Source organism: Panthera tigris, chromosome B2 (assembly GCF_018350195.1).
Source record: "Panthera tigris isolate Pti1 chromosome B2, P.tigris_Pti1_mat1.1, whole genome shotgun sequence".
NCBI lineage: Eukaryota > Metazoa > Chordata > Mammalia > Carnivora > Felidae > Panthera > Panthera tigris.
Genome location: NC_056664.1, coordinates 100,371,730 through 100,391,248, shown reverse-complemented (window position 1 = coordinate 100,391,248; position 19,519 = coordinate 100,371,730). Strand labels below are relative to the sequence as shown.

The 19,519-nt window shown below is 38.7% G+C and overlaps 1 protein-coding gene across 2 annotated transcripts in view; it reads left to right on the top strand.

Annotated features, from left to right (window-relative positions):
* LAMA4 (laminin subunit alpha 4) overlaps positions 1–19,519 on the top strand; it is a 143,569-nt gene that overhangs the window by 98,163 nt on the left and 25,887 nt on the right. For both annotated transcript variants that reach the window (XM_042987018.1, XM_042987017.1), the window contains exons 16-24: positions 1,453–1,569; positions 3,187–3,366; positions 7,073–7,212; positions 9,876–10,052; positions 10,694–10,839; positions 11,151–11,313; positions 12,597–12,730; positions 14,103–14,274; positions 18,818–18,949. In XM_042987018.1, coding sequence (XP_042842952.1) covers positions 1,453–1,569; positions 3,187–3,366; positions 7,073–7,212; positions 9,876–10,052; positions 10,694–10,839; positions 11,151–11,313; positions 12,597–12,730; positions 14,103–14,274; positions 18,818–18,949 — 1,361 coding nt within the window. The remainder of the gene's footprint in view (positions 1–1,452; positions 1,570–3,186; positions 3,367–7,072; positions 7,213–9,875; positions 10,053–10,693; positions 10,840–11,150; positions 11,314–12,596; positions 12,731–14,102; positions 14,275–18,817; positions 18,950–19,519) is intronic.

Genomic DNA, 19,519 nt, shown 5'->3' with positions numbered 1-19,519 from the left:
ATCTAAGAAATAATAATAAAATAATGGTCATCAAGCATATTAATACTGAAGTATTTAAAGTTTGCCCACTAAGACTGGAAACAAGACAAAGATACCCCCCACATTACCAATTCAGTGTGTAAAAAATCTGGTTTAATTCTATGTACAACAAAATTAGAAATTAACTTTGTAAAATAACACCATTTACAATATCATAAAATACCTAGGAATAAAGCTGATGAAATATAAGATCTCTAATCTTATTAAAGATGATCTAAATAAATGGAGATCAAAATGAGAATTTAGATCTAAATAAAAATTAATAAAAACTGTATTTATTAACTAGAAGACTTAAATTTGTAAAAATGACAATTCTGCCAAATTTATCTGTAGAGTCAATATAATACCATCTGAAGTACCAGAACTGTATGCATATATAGAGGATGACTCTAGAATTTCTATGGAAATGAGGGTGGGAGGAGCTAAGAAGCCAGCACAATCCTTGAAGAATAAAACAAAGCTGGAAGACTTAAACTACCAGATATTAAGACTTCTAACTCTACAGAAATTAAGACAGAGATACAAAAGATGTAGAAAATTACAATACTGTATCATTTCTTTTGAATAAAGCTTAAGAACAGACACAACTGGGGCGCCTGGGTGGCTCAGTTGGTTGAGCGGCCGACTTTGGCTCAGGTCACGATCTCGCGGTCCGTGAGTTCGAGCCCCGCGTCGGGCTCTGTGCTGACAGCTCGGAGCCTGGAGCCTGTTTCCGATTCTGTGTCTCCCTCTCTCTGACCCTCCCCCGTTCATGCTCTGTCTCTCTCTGTCTCAAAAATAAATAAACGTTAAAAAAAAAAAAAAGAACAGACACAACTAACAGAGATAGCATTCAGAATAGTGGTCATCCTTGGGAAATCACAGAGATCCCAGGAAACTAGGAGGACCAATAATGTTCTACTTTCTTGACTTGATACTGCTTATATGCTGTGCTCGGTTTGTGAACATTCATCAAGCTGTGCATTTATAATGTGCCCCTTTTCTAGATGTATGTTGTACATCAATTAAAATTTTATTAAAACCATAAACAAGAATTCTTCTTATATAACAGTCATCACCATAAATAGAGGTAGATCTTTTCTTTTCAGCTCTTTATCAACCATGCTGCTAGGAGTTATTAGTCACAGCAGTGCTATATTTTTCAAAGAAGTTAGCCATTATCTCTAGACCTTTCACGAGTCACTTTATGGCATCCTAAATCATTCCCAAGCAGTGTTACTACTTTTCTATAATCCTGTACCTCTTAACTGAGATGCCACTTTCCAGAACTGGTGTTCTATGTTCATATCATATTGAGAATTTTACAGATGATTCCGTGATATAGATCAGAATTTTCCTTGTTGAAATGGAGATGTTTTGTTCCCCCTAGCATCTTGGCTTTACTGGTACCTTTTTTTGGCTTCTTCTCCATAGGTAACGATGAGGCAGTAGCTGATACCAACAGGCGTGTGGGTGGAGCTCTAGCAAGGAAGAGTGCTCTTAAAAACAGATTGAATGATGCCATTAAGCGACTACAAGCCACGGAGAGAGGTAAGGATCACAGACAAGAACTTAAGCTTCATCTGTTTATTCACTGGGATTAAAATAAAGCTTTGAAGAAGGAATACATGACTCCTTATCAGTCCTTTTATAAATAAATATTGTTTTCTGATGACAAAAGAAACTATGTTCATCACACACACACACACACACACACACACACACACACTGAGAAAGAATTATAAAAGCTATAATCATACCATCTAGGGGTGACCATTAAATCTGAGAGCATTTTCCTCCTATCTTGTGTGTGTGTGCACACACGTGCATGTGTGTTTTAAAGGGATCATGCTGCTTATACTGTTTGGTAACCTACTTTCTTGTGGACATCATTCTTCATTAATAAGCATGCCCTAATCTGATTACTGGGTTTCTCTGGCCCTAATTGTTATATGCCGTGTCATTCTTATGGCACAAGTAGGGAGACCAACAAGCCAAATAGAGACACAAGAGCACTCATTTTGCCCAGTCTGGGACTACAGTGGCATCTTAAGAAGATGGGCTTGGGAAGATGGGCTTAAGAAGATGGGCTTGCCTTCCCTGGTATAGTGAAAGTTAACAGATACTGCTGGATGAGAGTGTTTTACTACATGGAGCAAATCCAACTACTGTACCAGAGTGCACCAAAACCCCAGCCAGGGGGGGTATCTTCCATCGAGAATCCCTGTCATCAGCACCATCAGAGCTACGACATACTAGCCACTGGACTGTGTTTTACGTACATTCTGTCATGTGGGAAAATATCACCATTGCCTTCAGATGAGTGTGAACCCTGAGGCTTGTCAAGGTTTGGGAACTTGCTCCAAAAGGCACAGCTCCAAAAGGAAGCAGACCCAGGATTCAAAGCTACATCCGTCAGGGTTCAGATCATGTGAGGTCGAATTAAATATTTCTCCACTTAAACAAAAAGAAAGCCTCAACCTCACCTGAGTGATTTTGATTACAAAAGTAATACATGATTATTATAGAAAAATGAGAAGATACAGATAAGAAAAAAAAAGCACAAAAGAAGAAAAACCTTTTATAATCTCATTACCTAGGAAAAAACACTTTGCTGTAAACTTACATTATTTTTATTTTAAATATATAACTTTAATGAAAATAGAATGCCACTCTATATACTATTTGGAAACTTGCTTTTATTATTTAAAAATAATTTTCCTTACTAATTTACTTCTGTACTAGAGCATCATTTTTATGGTAAAAGGTGCTCCACACAGAAGAAAGTCATATTTACAATGCATTTCAGACATAAACATATTATGACTTAAAATCTCATATGTGTTTTCTGTGGCTTTCTCGCAATGCCTCTAACCTGAAGAGATACTAATTACTTTTTTTAATCTACTTCTAATTTGAAAATGTTTTCAGTGAGCTGCATGATTTTAATAAGACTCTAGAGTCTTTCAAGCTCATTTTTTAATGCTACTTAACAATTTTCTTCTGCATCTAACTTACACTATAATTAACATACATTTAAAGGTCTTTGTGCAGCTTAAAAACCCAAAAGCTCAGGTCTGTTTTATCCCAGTGATTAAATGGATGGTAATGGTCCCAACCAATGTCCTGCTTCTCTGCAAAGTGAATGTCCCTGTGCTCTGTGTGAAGGTGATGCTCAGCAGCGCCTGGGTCAGTCAAGGCTGATCACGGAGGAAGCTAACAAGACCACAGTGGAAGTCCAGCAGGCAGCCGCCCCGATGGCTCACAATCTGACCAGCTGGTCGCAAAATCTGCAGAATTTTGACTCTTCTGCTTACAACACTGCAGTGGCCTCTGCCAGAGATGCAGGTATCATGGTTTGCATCCAGTTGAGGAACTGGCCATTAAGTGCAACACATCCGTTCGTTAAGAAGGCAGTTTGCTTCATTTGGGTTTTAGATTGGAATATTGTAGAAGTTAGCTTAGGAAAAAAGAAAAACTTTTGCTCAGTTCATCTATCAATATATGTATGTGTGTGTGCATAGGAGATATATATATTTCACACAAATAGACACTAGATAGATGGGTTAAGAATCATTTTTTTTCCGAATGAAGTAATGGCAGCACTGATATTTATCAATGTAAGTTTGATCCTTTGGGGAAGAACGTCAATCACAAAATATTGGTTTGCATTTTAGAAAAATATTTACTAAACTGCCTTGCTTTTTCCTTACCTAAGTAAAGCAGGTTATTACCAACAAGTACTGACTATGGCGAAACATAATGGAAGGTTCCCATTAAGAAGAACCATTTGGGGGCACCTGGGTGGCTCAGTGGGTTGAGTGTCTCAGATTTCAGCTCAGGTCAACAGTTCTTGAGTTTGGGCCCCTAGGCGGGCTCTGTGCTGACAGCTCAGAGCCTGGAGCCTGCTTCAGATTCTGTGTCTCCCTCTCTCTGCCCCTTCCCCAGCGCTCTCTCTCTCTCTCTCTCTCTCTCTCTCTATCTCTCTCTCCCCCTCTCTCTCAAAAATAAACATAGGGGCGCCCGGGTGGCTCAGTCGGTTGAGCATCTGACTTCAGCTCAGGTCATGATCTCGCAGTTCATGAGTTCGAGCCCTGCATTGGGCTCTGTGCTGACAGCTCAGAGCCTGGAGCCTGCTTCAGATTCTGTGTCTCCCTCTCGCTGCCCCTTCCCCACTCATGCACTGTCTCTCTCTGTCTCTCAAAAATGAATAAACGTTAAAAAAATTTTTTTAATAAATAAACATTAAGAAGAACCATCTGTTAGCCAGCTTGAATACAGATTTATAGCAATGATAATGAAATATTCTGATATCTCCCTAATTTGTTTAGTTACACATAGATTAAAATCACATATTACTACATTTATTCTGTCTTCTGCCTCTTAAATATCAATGTCTTTGTCAATGACCAGAACTTTCGGTTCCCCAGCATGGCTTTGCAGAACATAATACCTTCACTTCCATCTGAGTTAAGAAACAACTTTACTAATCCACATATGAGCCGCCTGTCACTAGAAATTTTATTCCGGGTCACAAATATCCATTCCCATAACAGGAAGATAACTCTTATGTTCATCTTTTAAGTATATATCTTTTAAGTACATGGAGTAATTTCTCCATGTAACCACTCACTTAATTACTTTTAGAACTTGATCGCTAAAAGATTTGCCTACATGACATCCAACATTTGCATTTATAAAGATAGGGCCAAAGGAATATTTACTAAATCTGTGTTAAGTTTTTTTCCTCCTTCTTCAGTCCAATCCATGATTCCAGTAATCCAGAACTAGCATTAATTGAAATTGTTTCAGGCCTCCGTGTTTTCCTCAAACAGCATCTTGTGGTTCAAAGCAAAGTAAATGAAAGAGCATACCACAGTATAAGAGACCTTATAAAGACTCTAATATGGGGCGCCTGGGTGGCTCAGTCAGTTAAGCGGCCGACTTTGGCTCAGGTCATGATCTCGCGGTCCGTGAGTTCGAGCCCCGCGTCGGGCTCTGTGCTGACAGCTCAGAGCCTGGAGCCTGTTTCCGATTCTGTGTCTCCCTCTCTCTGACCCTCCCCTGTTCATGCTCTGTCTCTCCCTGTCTCAAAAATAAATAAAACATTAAAAAAAAAAATTTTTTTTTAAATAAAAAAAATAAAGACTCTAATAAAAGGTGACCCCCTTTCTCTGACAAAATTGAGGACAGGGAAACCCTGTTTTACATACATTTCCATAATCAAAATTTAATGTACTACAATAAATATACTTTATTATCTGTAATTTTTAAAGACTATTATACCATAAAATGGCTATTGTAGTCAGTAATCCAAACAACAAATATTTACCTCTGTATTAATCAATACGATAACATAAGTAAATTGCTATTATTTTACTTAATATGATAAAGATGTTAATTGATATCATATTAATTATTGATTAATTGATTAATTATTATCATATTGATAATATGATATATTATTTACTTAATATGATAGAGAAGCACCTTACTTCCTAAATAGAGAAAAGAAACATCCTTGGTCCTCACTGACATATTCTCCTGAATCTGAATTTAGTTTGGTTCTAGTAAAAAGCTTACTCTTTTCCAGCTCTTAATGCTCAATAACCATGGCCCTGCTCTTAGCTGGCAAACACCCAAAAGATGTTCATTCTCTAGTACAGTGGTTCTCAAACCTTCATATGCTTCAGAATCACCTGGTCCTCACTCCCAGGGTTTCTGATTCAGCAGATTTGCGTTGGAGCCCAAGAATTTACATTTCTAACAAGTTCCTTGATGACGCCGATGCTGCTGGTCTGGGGAGCACACACTGAGAACCACTGGTCGAGTTCATGCAACCTTAGGGAAAGTTGTGTTTTAGGCTTCTCTCATCAAGCTGTATGCATATAATTTGTTCTCTTTTCGATGTGTGTGTCATTCCTTAAAAAATAAATAAATAAATAACCTACACAGTTAGTGTGATGTCCTTGTACCATCCCTTTTCTGGGCCCATAGACTTGGAAGACTCAATTTATCATTATTATTATTATTATTATTATTGATGATTAATTATTTTAACCGCTGTTTTAGTGAAATCACTATATAGAATAATCTTGCCCACCCTCACCTTGGCACGACTGCCACTTTTCTGGGTGCTTGATTGTTCCTTCCATCTAGCTCCACTTCCTCTTGGACCAGTGCAAACGGCAGTGTGATGTGTGAACAGGAATCCTGGGGGATAGCCTCTTCCACCTCCTTGTGCCCAGCATTCCTTGTGACCTGTTGTATCAGTTCAATTAGAAATGCAAGCAGAGGGGCGCCTGGGTGGCTCAGTCAGTTAAGTGTCCGACTCTTGATCTCAGAGTTCATGGGTCCAACCCCTGCGCTGGGCTCGGGCTGGTAGCGCAGAACCTGCTTGGGATTCTCTTTCTCCCTCTCTCTCTACCCCTCCCCTGCTCAGGTGCACACACACTCTCTCTCAAATAAATAAGTGAACTTAAAAAAAGAAAAAGAAATACAAGCAGAACCTGTGCTGTATAGCGTGCTGTATAGTGAAAGGAACACCTGTAGATTTGTCATGGATCCTGCCCTTTAGAAATGTACGTTATAGGGGCGCCCGGGTGGCTCAGTCGGTTAAGCGTCCGACTTCGGCTCAGGTCATGATCTCGCAGTTTGTGAGTTACAGCCCCGCGTTCAGCTCTGTGCTGACAGCTTGCTCACAGCCTGGAGCCTGCTTCAGATTCTGTCTCCCTTTCTCTCTGTCCCTCCCCCGCTCACACTCTGTCTCTCCCAAAACTAAATAAGCATTAAAAAAAAATTAGATATGTAAGTTATAAGTCAGCTTACTTTCCATATAATTTTTAGAACGATATGTGTTATAAATGCCACAAAGTAGTAATCGCTTATGCGTTGGGCTTAACTATTCGTTTTGCAGGATTGCAAATAATTTCTTATAGTTCTAACAGAAGTAACCATGTGTTTGTTGTCTCTTCACCTGATACCTTAAATATCGTTAACATTGGTTGATATAGTTGAGCTATTTCCTCAAGTGGTTAATTTTTATTAACTGCAGTAAGAAATTTGACAGAGGTTGTCCCTCAGCTCCTGGATCAGCTTCGCACCGTAGAACAGAAGCGGCCTGCAAGCAACGTCTCTGCCAGCATCCAGAGGATCCGGGAGCTTATTGCTCAGACCAGAAGCGTCGCCAGCAAGGTAACAGTGAAAGGCATCTTTGTCAGTCAGTCGGGGATAGTGAGAACATGAAACTGAACTGCCAGTCTCGAGGCAGCTTCCAGAGCCCAGAAACTTCCTACTGTATTGCCCAGCTCAGTAGTTCTAAGCTGCATCTGGATCTGTTCATTTGAATTGCATGAGGAGCTTTAAAAACCTAAACCAATTCCTGGTCCCAACCTCAGAGCAATGCATCAGGCTCTCTAGAGGATGGGCTCAGCACCTGTATTTTTCAAAAACTTCCCAGTGATTCTTATGTGTAGCCAAGATTAAGGGCCACAGGGGCGCCTGGGTGGCTCAGTCGGTTGGGCGACCGACTTCAGCTCAGGTCATGATCTCACGGTCCGTGAGTTCGAGCCCTGCATCGGGCTCTGTGCTGACAGCTCAGAGCCTGGAGCCTGTTTCAGATTCTGTGTCTCCCTCTCTCTCTGACCCTCCCCCGTTCATGCTCTGTCCCTCTCTGTCTCAAAAATAAATAAATGTAAAAATAATAATAATAATAATAAAAGATTAAGGGCCACAGAGTTAACTAGTCAACAAAGCTCATAGAGCAAAAGAAATCGAGTGAAACCAACCCCAATAGAAGACTCAATGTATTATTGTTACTATTATTAATTATTTTAACAGCTGTCTTAGTGCAATCACTGTATAGAAATATCTTGCCCATCTACCTCTTCAAGGAATTCTCAGGTACAACACTGATGATATGAAGCCTTTACTGACCTCCCCCCACAGGCTTCCCTGGGGAATCACAGACCACATAAACTGGACAATCGCAACGAAGACCCTGCCCCGAGATGCTTGCACAGAGGCAAAGAGGCAGCATCCTAATTAGAGCTGGTGGTGGAAGGCACATGCCCTGACACGGCCGTCAGCATTTTCAGTGTGGCAAGCAGGGCTTTTTTTTTTTGGCCCTCTTTCTCATTTGTGTTTTATTAATGTATAGACCAGCATCATTTTTACAGCCAAATTATATGGTTTTATTTTCTCAATTGCGAATTGGCCTGATCAGACCATTGGCCCCTAAGTGCTCACAGAAAGAAGTACTGGAAATCAACTATTTTGTAATAGAGGAGATTAGTATTGGTCAATATAGCCAACTTTTGAATGATATATGATAATTGGTCCCACCCCACAAATCGCCATTTTTAGGTTCCTTGGAGAACCTTTGAAGAAAAGGTGACGGTGAAGAAATGGCATTTCCAAAGCTAGGTTTCTGTGATGGCTTTCTGGAAATTTTGTGTAAATGGGGAAGAAGTTGGGGGCCTTAATCACCTAAAACCATTTTCTAAAGAGGCTTGGCAATGCCTTGGGGAGCCCAGTTGGCTCTTCAAAGTGAGACAATTTCTGTGCAGACGTATTTCCTTCTCAGACTCAATTTTTACAAAAAAAAATTTTAATCCCATAAACTGTTTATCAAGATGATTGATTTGTATTCAACTAGCAACATAGGACAGCTGTACTGTAAGCACTTGGGAATATCATCTTGAACTTATTGAACATCAGTATTAACCAAATCAATATTAAATAATGGATATAAATACATCTAATTATTCAGAAATATTTGTATGACATGGTTATAAAAAGTCCATCCACTTCTGAATACTCAGAAAATCACCCTGAACCAGTTCAGCTTTTCCTATTGGGCCTCTCCGTAGATTTCATCTACTGAATTATGCTTTGTTGTGATGCCTTTCTGAGGATCATTATAAGAAATATCTTAACGAACTCATCATTACAGGAATGATAATGATAGAGCCGGGAGCTCAAAGTACTTTAGAGATATTATCTTATTTCATTCAGCAAAACTTTTGTCCTCACTTTACAGTTGAAGAGACTGCAGGTTAAGTGACTTGCTTGTGATTACATAGCTAGTAAGTGGCAGAGCCAGGTTTCAAGATCCCATTTAAGACTTCAAATCTGGGGGCACCTGGGCGGCTCAGTCGGTTAAGCGTCCGACTTCGGCTCAGGTCGCAATCTCGCGATCCGTGAGTTCGAGCCCCGCATCAGGCTCTGTGCTGACTGCTCAGAGCCTGGAGCCTGTTTCAGATTCTGTGTCTCCCTCTCTCTCTGACCCTCCCCTGTTCATGCTCTCTCTCTGTCTCAAAAATAAATAAACGTTAAAAAAAATTAAAAAAAAAAAAGAGAGAGAGACTTCAAATCTGGGTGTAGACCCCTCCCAACTGTCCAGATGTGATCAAGTATGCTCCTCTTATGAAGCCCCTGAGGAGAAAGTCTTAGCCATGTTGGTACCCAAGATTAATTATACTTCTCCTGATCAACTAATTGTTAATTTTATGGGCCTTGCGAACAGCATAAACTGACCAGGTATCCCATCAAGCTCTTTAGTTCACCCCAACCAAGTATGTAGTTCATTGTGGAAGTCGTATTTATTCTCGCCTTGGATCTGCTTTGTCACTTTCTTTGGCTCCCTTCCCTTCACCCCACTTTAAATTTAAACAACTATATTATAATCTGCCTCAACTCCTTTCTCCCACAAGGTGAGGACATAAGGGAACAAGGGCCAGGAGGGGAGTAGGGCTCAGAGAGCCCATAGGAGCTGAGGGAAGCCTGTTGGGAACCATGAGAGAGAGCTATACCTATTTCTGCGGGGTGTTTTTAACAGAATAATTGTGTAACTCCAGATCCAAGTCTCCATGATGTTCGATGGCCAGTCAGCAGTGGAGGTACACCCCAAAACCAGTATGGATGACTTAAAGACCTTCACGTCCCTGAGCCTGTACATGAAGCCTCCTCCCATGAAGCAGCCAGAACTAGCGGGGGCTGCAGACCGGTTTATCCTGTACCTTGGAAGCAAACACGTAAGAGCACGACGTCTTAAAAGAGAGAACACAGTTAAAAGGAAAGATAGGTGGTCTTCTCTTGCCTTCAAACCAAAACTACCTATGCAAACAAATTGAATTCCCATTCACTCACAAAGTAGAGCTCACTCTAATGCCAAGACTCGAGTAGTGATTTAAAGACAAGGAATTCCTTCCCTCTGTGGGATATTTCGGGGGCTGCGTCGTTACCAGCTCCACACTGCTAACTGAACGTAGCATTTCAAAGACTTTCCCAACACAGAGGCCTGCCGTGTTTGATGCTGCACCTGCTCGAAGATGCACAGCAATAGGTATTGGCAGGCTGCGTTTTGTCCCTGGGTTAACCAGACACGATTAGCACACTCCCGGAAGGCATCAAATGTCCACAGGCCTGCAGTTGCCTGCTTGCCTGTCCAGGATGCCCTCGGACAAACACAGGGGGGCAGCAGACTCATGTAGCCACAGGAGGCTGGAAAGGAAGAGGCACGGGCCAATCTAGCAGCAACCTTATAATAACTCAGGCCAGACTTGCCTTGTATACAGCCAAGCATTTGAACTGCCGACTGTCCCTTAAAGAAATGAAAACAAGATATGATATTCCTTCATACGAATTTTATTTACGTGACTTCTTGATGTTGCAGGCCAAAAAAGAATACATGGGTCTTGCAATCAAAAATGATAACCTGGTGTACATTTACAATTTGGGAACTAAGGATGTGGAGATTCCCCTGGACTCCAAACCCGTCAGTTCCTGGCCTGCTTACTTCAGCATTGTCAAGATTGAAAGGTAAAGTGAAGCCACAGCCCAGGGCTTACATGCAAATTTCATTAAGAAATCTATCGAACGTGCACGAACACAACGTGTGTGGAAAACAAAAGATTAGGGAAAAAATAGTCATTGTTTCTAAATAGCAATCAATATTAGAAGTTTTTGTCTTTTTTCCTCTTTCTATTGGTTGTTGACATTCTGTAAATGCATATGCATGTGACAAAATCAAATCACCAATTCTGCGATGAGGGAACATTAGCATTTTGATATTCAAAAAAACATATTTTCTACAAACGATCTGGCTAATAAAATGTGAAATTCTTTTACAGGGTAGGAAAACATGGAAAGGTGTTTTTAACAGTCCCAAGTCTAAGTAGCACTGCAGAGGAAAAGTTTATTAAAAAGGGAGAATTTGCAGGAGATGACTCCTTGCTGGATCTGGACCCCGAGGACACCGTGTTTTATGTTGGTGGAGTGCCTCCAAACTTCAAGGTAAGCTATCCAGCTATATTTGGAGTTATTAACAATCTATAATGATTGTTTTTAAAAATTCATAAAGTGGGGGTAGGCTGGAAATCTTGATACTTTTTTTTTTTTTGATGTTTCAAGTTTTTGTTTAAATTCTAGTTAACATATAGTGTAATATTAGTCTCAGGAGTAGAAGTCAGTGATTCATCCCTTACGTGTAACACCCAGTGCTCCTCCCAGCAAGTGCCCTCCTTAATACCCATCATCCGTCTAGCCCATCCCCCCACCTGGAAGTCTTGATATTTTAAGAAAGAACTTAGCTCAATGGGTGGTAAAATTCTGATCTAAAAATCTGTTATATAAATCTGGTCTCTACTACCCATATTTTCATAGCGTCAAATCCTTTTAAACTATAGATAGCTAACATTCATTTCATTCTGATAACAGGCGTATATGATTAATATTACCCCCACCCACTACTACAGAGTGTGTGTACCTTGTGGATTTGTACCTAGCCTTCAGGTTCACAGATCACAGGTTCAACTCAGTTATCTCAACTAATATAGACATGAAATAAAATGCTTGAGATGAGGGAAGGGACGGAACTAGGGGGGCGGGAGATATGAGATCTGGTGAAGGGAAGAAAAATCAAAGGCCCAGCCAGATAGGGAGTTGATGTAGGATTTCAATTCCAGGGCTACGACATACTAGTTATAGACACATTACTGAACATCTCCAAGAATTACTTTCCTTCTGTTTGTATCAGAACAGGAATATCTACCTCACAGAGCTGCTGTAAGAATTGATTTTGGTCATGAATTCACTGCTCAGTGTGTGACAGATACGTAGTATATACTCAGCAAATCCCATCCTCTCTGTTAAGATATGCACAGCTGAGGGGTGCCTGGGTGGCTCAGTCAGTTGAGCGTCCAACTTCAGCTTAGGTCATGATCTCACGGTTCGTGGGTTCGAACCCCTTGTCAGGCTCTGTGCTGACATCTCAGAGCCTGGAGCCTGCTTCAGATTCCGTGTCTCCCTCTCTCTCTGTCCCTCCCCCGCTCACTCTCTGTCTCTCTCTGTCTCTCAAAAATGAATAAACATTAAAAAAATTAAAATGAAAAAAATAAAAAAGATATGCACAACTGGAAAATCACTATTTATCTAAGTTATTGGCACAGAGTAGACACAGGTATGGAAAGATATTTTATCAATGGGTTGTTCCCCTTGACCTGCTGTTTCATTACCTGTTCTGTATCGTCTGCGTGACATATGATCACAGGGTAGTTGATTTGCTTTGTCTTGCACAGCTCCCTGCAAGCTTAAACCTGCCTGGCTTCGTTGGCTGCCTGGAATTGGCCACTTTGAATAATGATGTGATCAGCTTGTACAACTTCAAGCGCATCTATAACATGGATCCCTCCAAGTCAGTGCCCTGTGCCAGGTAAGAAAGTGTTAAGTGTACTAAAGCCTTTGATGGCCACATGAGGGCAGCAAGTGAGACAAACATGGAACAATATCCAGGTTCTCAATGTTTTCTTTGGGGAAACTAGTTTTGAAACTGCGTAATAGTCGTGCCTGCAAAAATCATTTCAGTTCTTCCCTACCACCGAGGAGCATGTGCAATTATGAAAAGTCTTAAACAACTTGTTTGCAGCTTTGATTTAGGATTCCAGAGACTGGAGTTTCACTAGTAACTTCTGTTGTCTTAGCACATAGGGTGGAAAAGAAATCCATGTAAAACAATACATGTAGGATAAAGATGTGATATATATTCATCTATAGATGTGTATATAATGGAATATGATCCAGCCATAAAAAAGAATGAGATCTTAACATTTGCCACAAAGTGGATGGAGCTAGAGTATATTATACTAAGCAAAATGAGGAGCACCTGGGTGGCTCAGTGGATTAAGCATCCAACTCGTGATTTAGGCTCAGGTCATGATCTCAGGGTTCATGAGACTGAGCCCTGCATCAGGCTCTGCACTGATAGGCTCTCTTCCTCTCTCTGCCCCTCCCCCACTCACACACTCTCTTTCTCTCTCTCTCTCTCTCTCTCTCAAAATAAATAAACTTAAAAAAGAAAGAAATAAAACAGGTGAGCATAGGGGAATGGAAAGAAAAATAAAATAAGCGAAAAACGGAAAGGGAGGCAAACCAGAAAACAGACTCTTAACTATAGAGAACAAATTGAGGGTTGCTGGAAGATAGTGGCTGGGGGGATGGGCTAAATGGGTGTTGGGCATTAAGGAGGGTACTTGTGATGAGCACTGGGTGTTACGTGTAAGTGATGAATCACTAAATTCTACTCCTGAAGCTAAAAATATAAAAAAAAATAAAATGATTCATTTAACTTACCTATAAATACTTCTCTATGTCTCCCATGCAAACGTCGGGACTTCATTTATTTTTTTCAGGTTTTTTACTTAAATTCCAGTTAACATACAGTGTAATATCAGTCTCAGGTGTAGAATTTAGTGATTCATCACTTACATACAACATCGAGCACTCATCACAAGAAGTGCCCTCCTTAATCCCTATCATGCCCCATTTAACCCATCCCCCTGCCCACCTCCCCTCCAGCAATGCTCAGTTTGTTCTCTATAGTTAAGAGTCTCTTTTCTGGCTTGCCTCTCTCTTTCTCCCCTGCCCTCCTCCCCCCGCCCATGTTCATCTGTTTTATGTCTTAAATTCCACCTTTTTAAATACTGTAAGGTCCATGGAAAATGTCATGACAACGGGTTCAAAGGGCCACACCTGAAAAGCGTAATACAAATGGTGGTGTTCCTCTGATCCTTGCGTTTTTATTTCAGAGATAAACTGGCCTTCACTCAGAGTCGGGCTGCCAGCTATTTCTTCGATGGCTCTAGTTATGCCGTGGTGAGGGATATCACAAGGAGAGGGAAGTTCGGTCAGGTGACTCGCTTTGACATAGAAGTTCGAACGCCAGCTGACAACGGCCTCGTGCTCCTGATGGTCAATGGGGTGAGAAAAATAAAAGTCCTTTATCTTCTCCTTTATTGCCTTTACTTTCTGCTCTGTATATTCCTAGGAACCTGCCCAGGTTGAGTGTGTCATGCCTCCAAGCTGAAGGTTTAGTTTAGAAAGCAAAATTGGATTTCTTTTTCTTTAGGGAAGTGATGCCAGAAGTAAGTAAAAGCAGCCCTGAGATGCATTTCCGTGCACTACTTTTTGGGTTGTATATTAAATATAGCCCCCTTTAATAAACTGGGGGATTTTGCAGAAAATCAGCACCAAGATCTAGGTGAATAGTGTGTCTGCAGAAGTTTAGCACTGACTTTACATTATATGCCTTAATCAATAAAAGTAAATAAATAAAATTGCATGCTTACTATAAATATATAGCATTTCTTTATTAACGATACACATGAAAGTATGTAATGATGTATGTTATTAATGATTATTATTAATAATAATAATTCATATTATTGTGGATATATATTCAAAATGAGGAATAAAGACAATTTATATAAAGGTAAAATAGTGAATGAAAATAAACACAATTTTAAAATAAAGATGAAATAAAATAAAATTGTGTTCTGTTTGTTAACGATACAAATATTATTGTTAATGGCAGTGTTAATAAAAACAATATAATTAAATATGCTTATGTATTTTTGAAAGTCTCAATTCTTTGAGATAGAGTGACTCAAAAGTCTTGTCCTAAGTCCAATTTATTTCAATACTAAGTTTAATTGGATGTCAAAACTGAACAAGATACCTCAAAAATAAAAATATAAGATATGTATCATTGGCTATGCTTACTAAATCATGATACCATTTTTCAGTCTCCTTCACTAATTGACAAAAGCTGTCTTTGAATTTGGCTGGTACATTTCCATCTTTCCTGATGCCAATTCTTGCTAGCTAATCAGATATTGCATCATTTTGTAAACTCAAACCAAAGAGCTTAAGACTATTAAAATCTTTAATTGAAAGATTTGTAAACAAGTTAGAAATTTCTTTCTAAAACTATTTCAATAGTGCAGATATGAGAGTTTTTATAGGTAGTACACATATTGTTTTCATCAACAAATTCACTTAACAACAGAAAATTTGGGGGGCACCTGGATGGTTCGATCAATTAAGCGTCCAGTTCTTGATTTTGGCTCAGTCATGATCTCACAGTTTATGAGATCGAGCTCCTCATCAGGCTCTGAGCTGACAGCATGGAGCCTACTTGATATTCTCTCTTGCTCTCTCTCTCTCTCTCTCTCTCTCTGCCCCTTCCTCACTCGCACTCTCTCACTCTCTCTCAAAATAAACAAATAAACTTAAAAAAACAGAAAAATTTCCAAATATGTTTTTGAAAAATCATGTCTCCGGAGTGCAACTTTCTTCAAAAATGTTACTTTCTCTTCAGAAATCTGTTGCATTCCTATATACTAACAGTGAAGCAGCAGAAAGAGAAATTAAGAAAACAATCTCATTTACAATTGAATCAAAAATAATAAAATATCTAGGAATAAACTTGACCAAAGAGGTGAACAACCTGTGCTCTAAAAACTGTAAAACATTTATGAAAGAAATTGAAGACAACACAATGAAATGGGAAGACATTCCATGCTCCTGGACAGGAAGAACAAATATTGTTAAACTGTCTATACTGCTCAAAGCAATCTACATGTTTAATGTAATCCCTAGCAAAATACCAACAGCATTTTTCACAGAACTAGAACAAACAATCCTAATATTTGTATGGAACCAGAAAATACCCTGAATAGCCAAAGCAATCTTGAAAAGGAAAAGCGAACCTGGAGGCATCACAATTCCAGACTTCAAGTTATATTACAAAGCTGCATTGATCAAGATAGTATGGTGCTGGCACAAAAATAGACACATATATCAATGGAAGAGAATAGAAAACCCAGAAATAAACCCACAATTATATGGTCGATCAATCTCAACAAAGGAGAAATGAATATACAATGGGAATAAGACAGTCTCTCCAACAAATGATGTTGGGAAAACTGGACAGCTACATGCAAAAGAATGAAACTGGACCACTTTCTTTCACCATACACAAAAATAAACTCAAATTGGATTAATGACCTAAATGTGAGACCTGAAACCATAAAAATTCGAGAAGATAGCAAAAGTGGTAATGTCTCTGACATCCTCCATAGCAACATTTTTCTAGATGTGTTTCCTGAGGCAAGGGAAATAAAAGCAAAAATAAACATTGGGACTACATTAACATAAAAAGCTTCTGCACCACAAAGGAAAAAATCAATAAAACTAAAAGGCAACCTATGGAATGGGAGAAGATATTTGCAAACGACAGATCTTATAAAGGGTTAGTATCCAAAATATGTAAAGAACTGATACAACTCAACACCTGAAAAACAAGTAATCTAATTAAAAAACAGGCAGAAGACACGAATAGACATTTCTCCAGAGATGACATCCAGATGGCCAAAAAACACATGAAAAGACGCTCAATGTCACTCATCATCAGGGAATTGCAAACCAAAACTACAGTGAGAAAAAAAAAACCTACAAAATATCACCTCCCACCCATCAGAATGAATAAAATTAAAAACACAAGAAACAATAAGTGTTGGCAAAGATGTGGAGAAAAAGGAATCTTATTGGTGGGAATGCAAGCTGGTGCAGCCACTGTGGAAAACAGTATGGAGGTTCCTCAAAAAAAATTAAAAATAGAACTACCCTATGATCCAGTAATCACACTACTGGGTATTTACCCAAAAAATACAAAAACATGAATTCAAAGGGATATATGCACCCCTATGTTTATAGTAGCGCTATTTACAATAGCCAGATTATGGAAGTGGCCCAAGTGTCCATCGAGAGGTGCATGGATAAAGATGTGGTTTATATATACAATGGAATAAAATTCAACCTTAAAAAAGAATGAAGGCTTGTCATTTGCAGCGACATGGATGGAACTAGAGAGTATAATGCTAAGCAAAATAAGTTAGAGAAAGACAGATACCATATGATCTCATTCTTATGTGGAATTTAAGAAATAAAACAAATGAGAAAAGGAAAAAAGAGAGAGACAGAGAGAGAGAGAGAGAGAAACCAGGAAACAGACTCTTAACTATAAAGAACAAACTGAGAGAGGAGGTGGGTGGCAGGATGGGTGATGAGGATTAAGGAGTGCACTTGTGATGAGCACCGAGTGATATATAGAATTGTTGAATCACTATATTGTATGCCTGAAACAATATAATACTGTTTGTTAACTACCCTGGAATTAAAATAAAAACTTCATAAATAACAAAAATTTCCAAAAGCCACATTCTCATGCATTGTTATAATATTCCTCCCTTGAAATTACAGAGAAAGTATTTTTTAAGTAACTAGTAAATTTCATACCACTGAAAGACATTTGTCATCAGAAATGAAGGTCAACACATTTAGAATAATTCATTTTATAAAGAAAATGTGTAACCCTCTTTAGACGTGACAGCATTCTTAGTAATTTGCAAGAAGTAATCTGCAAACATCTGTGTCTCAAAAATATTTTCACATCACTGCATCCCCATAAAAAAACATTGTGAATATTCTATTATTTAAGTCTTCTCACATGTAAATCCATGTACCAAGGCACACATAAACTGCAATAGGCTAAAAGCAAAGAAATGGGTGAGGGGCCACCGCCAGCCTTCAAGTGTAAATCTCTACTCTCAAAGCCTCACATATCATGTGAAGTCCGTGAAAATCTGTCCAAAGGACAAAATGAAGGTCCAGATCGATCCATGTATTAAATACTAAAAGTTAATTTTTTCCCTCTATTTTAGAGTTTAAAATGAGCATAAACGGAATTTGAAATATTTTCTTTCTTTCCCCCAATGGATTGTTTTCCACATCCCAGAAGTATACAAACCCCACTCAGGAGATCACTTTCTGACAAATAGACACTTTACCATAATACCTTAATTTTCAAATCCTTTCAATTCTTCTGTATATAAGCTTCCAAAACAAGAAAGCCTGACCAGTAAATTATATGAGTGTTACAGAATTATTTTTAGGGCCCAAGTGCGTAATAATTTCATATTTGTTTACATAAATCCAATGTTTCCAAATAATACAGAAATGTCCTTCTTTTTCTTATATCTGTATTTGCTGACAATTTTTTAAGATTTTTTACAGCAAACCTTGGGATTATTTTTCAATATTACCAATGTTTCTCTTAAAATGAAATGCAATTACATTTGCTGGCCTGTTACAATTGCTGAAAGTTTCCAAGATTTTTAAAAAGTCAACAAGGTAAACTTAAATTTGCGTTAATTTGTAAAGTGAGTAAGAAACAGGATATGGTTGTTTCAAATTATGTATAATATTAACTCTTTAGTATATTAACATGAGACATAACTGCTGATATGGATGGAGTTGCGATTTTAATATTATAGTACTGTCATTAGACTTCCTTAGTTTTCAGTTTCAGTAATAAATATTAGTGTTACTTCTCAAATTCAGCTAAATCTACACTTTTATAACAGCAGATGCCCACATCTTATTAACTTCTTTCTCTCCACAGAGTATGTTCTTCAGCTTGGAAATGCGCAATGGTTACCTACATGTGTTCTATGACTTTGGATTTAGCAACGGCCCTGTGCATCTTGAGGACACGTTGAAGAAAGCTCAAATTAATGATGCCAAATACCATGAGGTACAATCATTGCAATCTGTGTTGTTTATTTTGTTTTGTTTTGTTTGTACTTAGACCTATTGATCTAATCAGATGATCAAATGACATAGGTGGGAAAGTAATTAAACCGAGCACCTTCACATCTAAAGTTGTTTCGTCGAAGGACCCCAACCACACAACTCCAGGATGACATTTGCTTTAAAAGAGTGAATGTTTTTGTCATATCGATGTTTCTAATAAAAGAGTCACTGAAAGATTCATTTTAATTGCTTCATTGACCAAAAGTCTCTTCTTAACGTTCAGTGTCTTGATTACAATGGCACCCCCATAGAATTCTTTTATACGTTTGTCGAAAATGCCAGAGTGTGGACACAAAGGCCATTTTTAAATTTATCCTTTGAGCACTACTAAATGTAAAAAGAGTAGATAGTAAGCAAATAGAGAATTTCCTTGTAAACCATTTGTCCAGAACTTAGAAAACACTAACACGATTTCCTTATAAAGGGAGCCCACAAGGAATACTTACTCCTTAATCTTGAAACAGTTATACAGTATACTGATAATATACTTCATCTATTTTCATTAGCAACT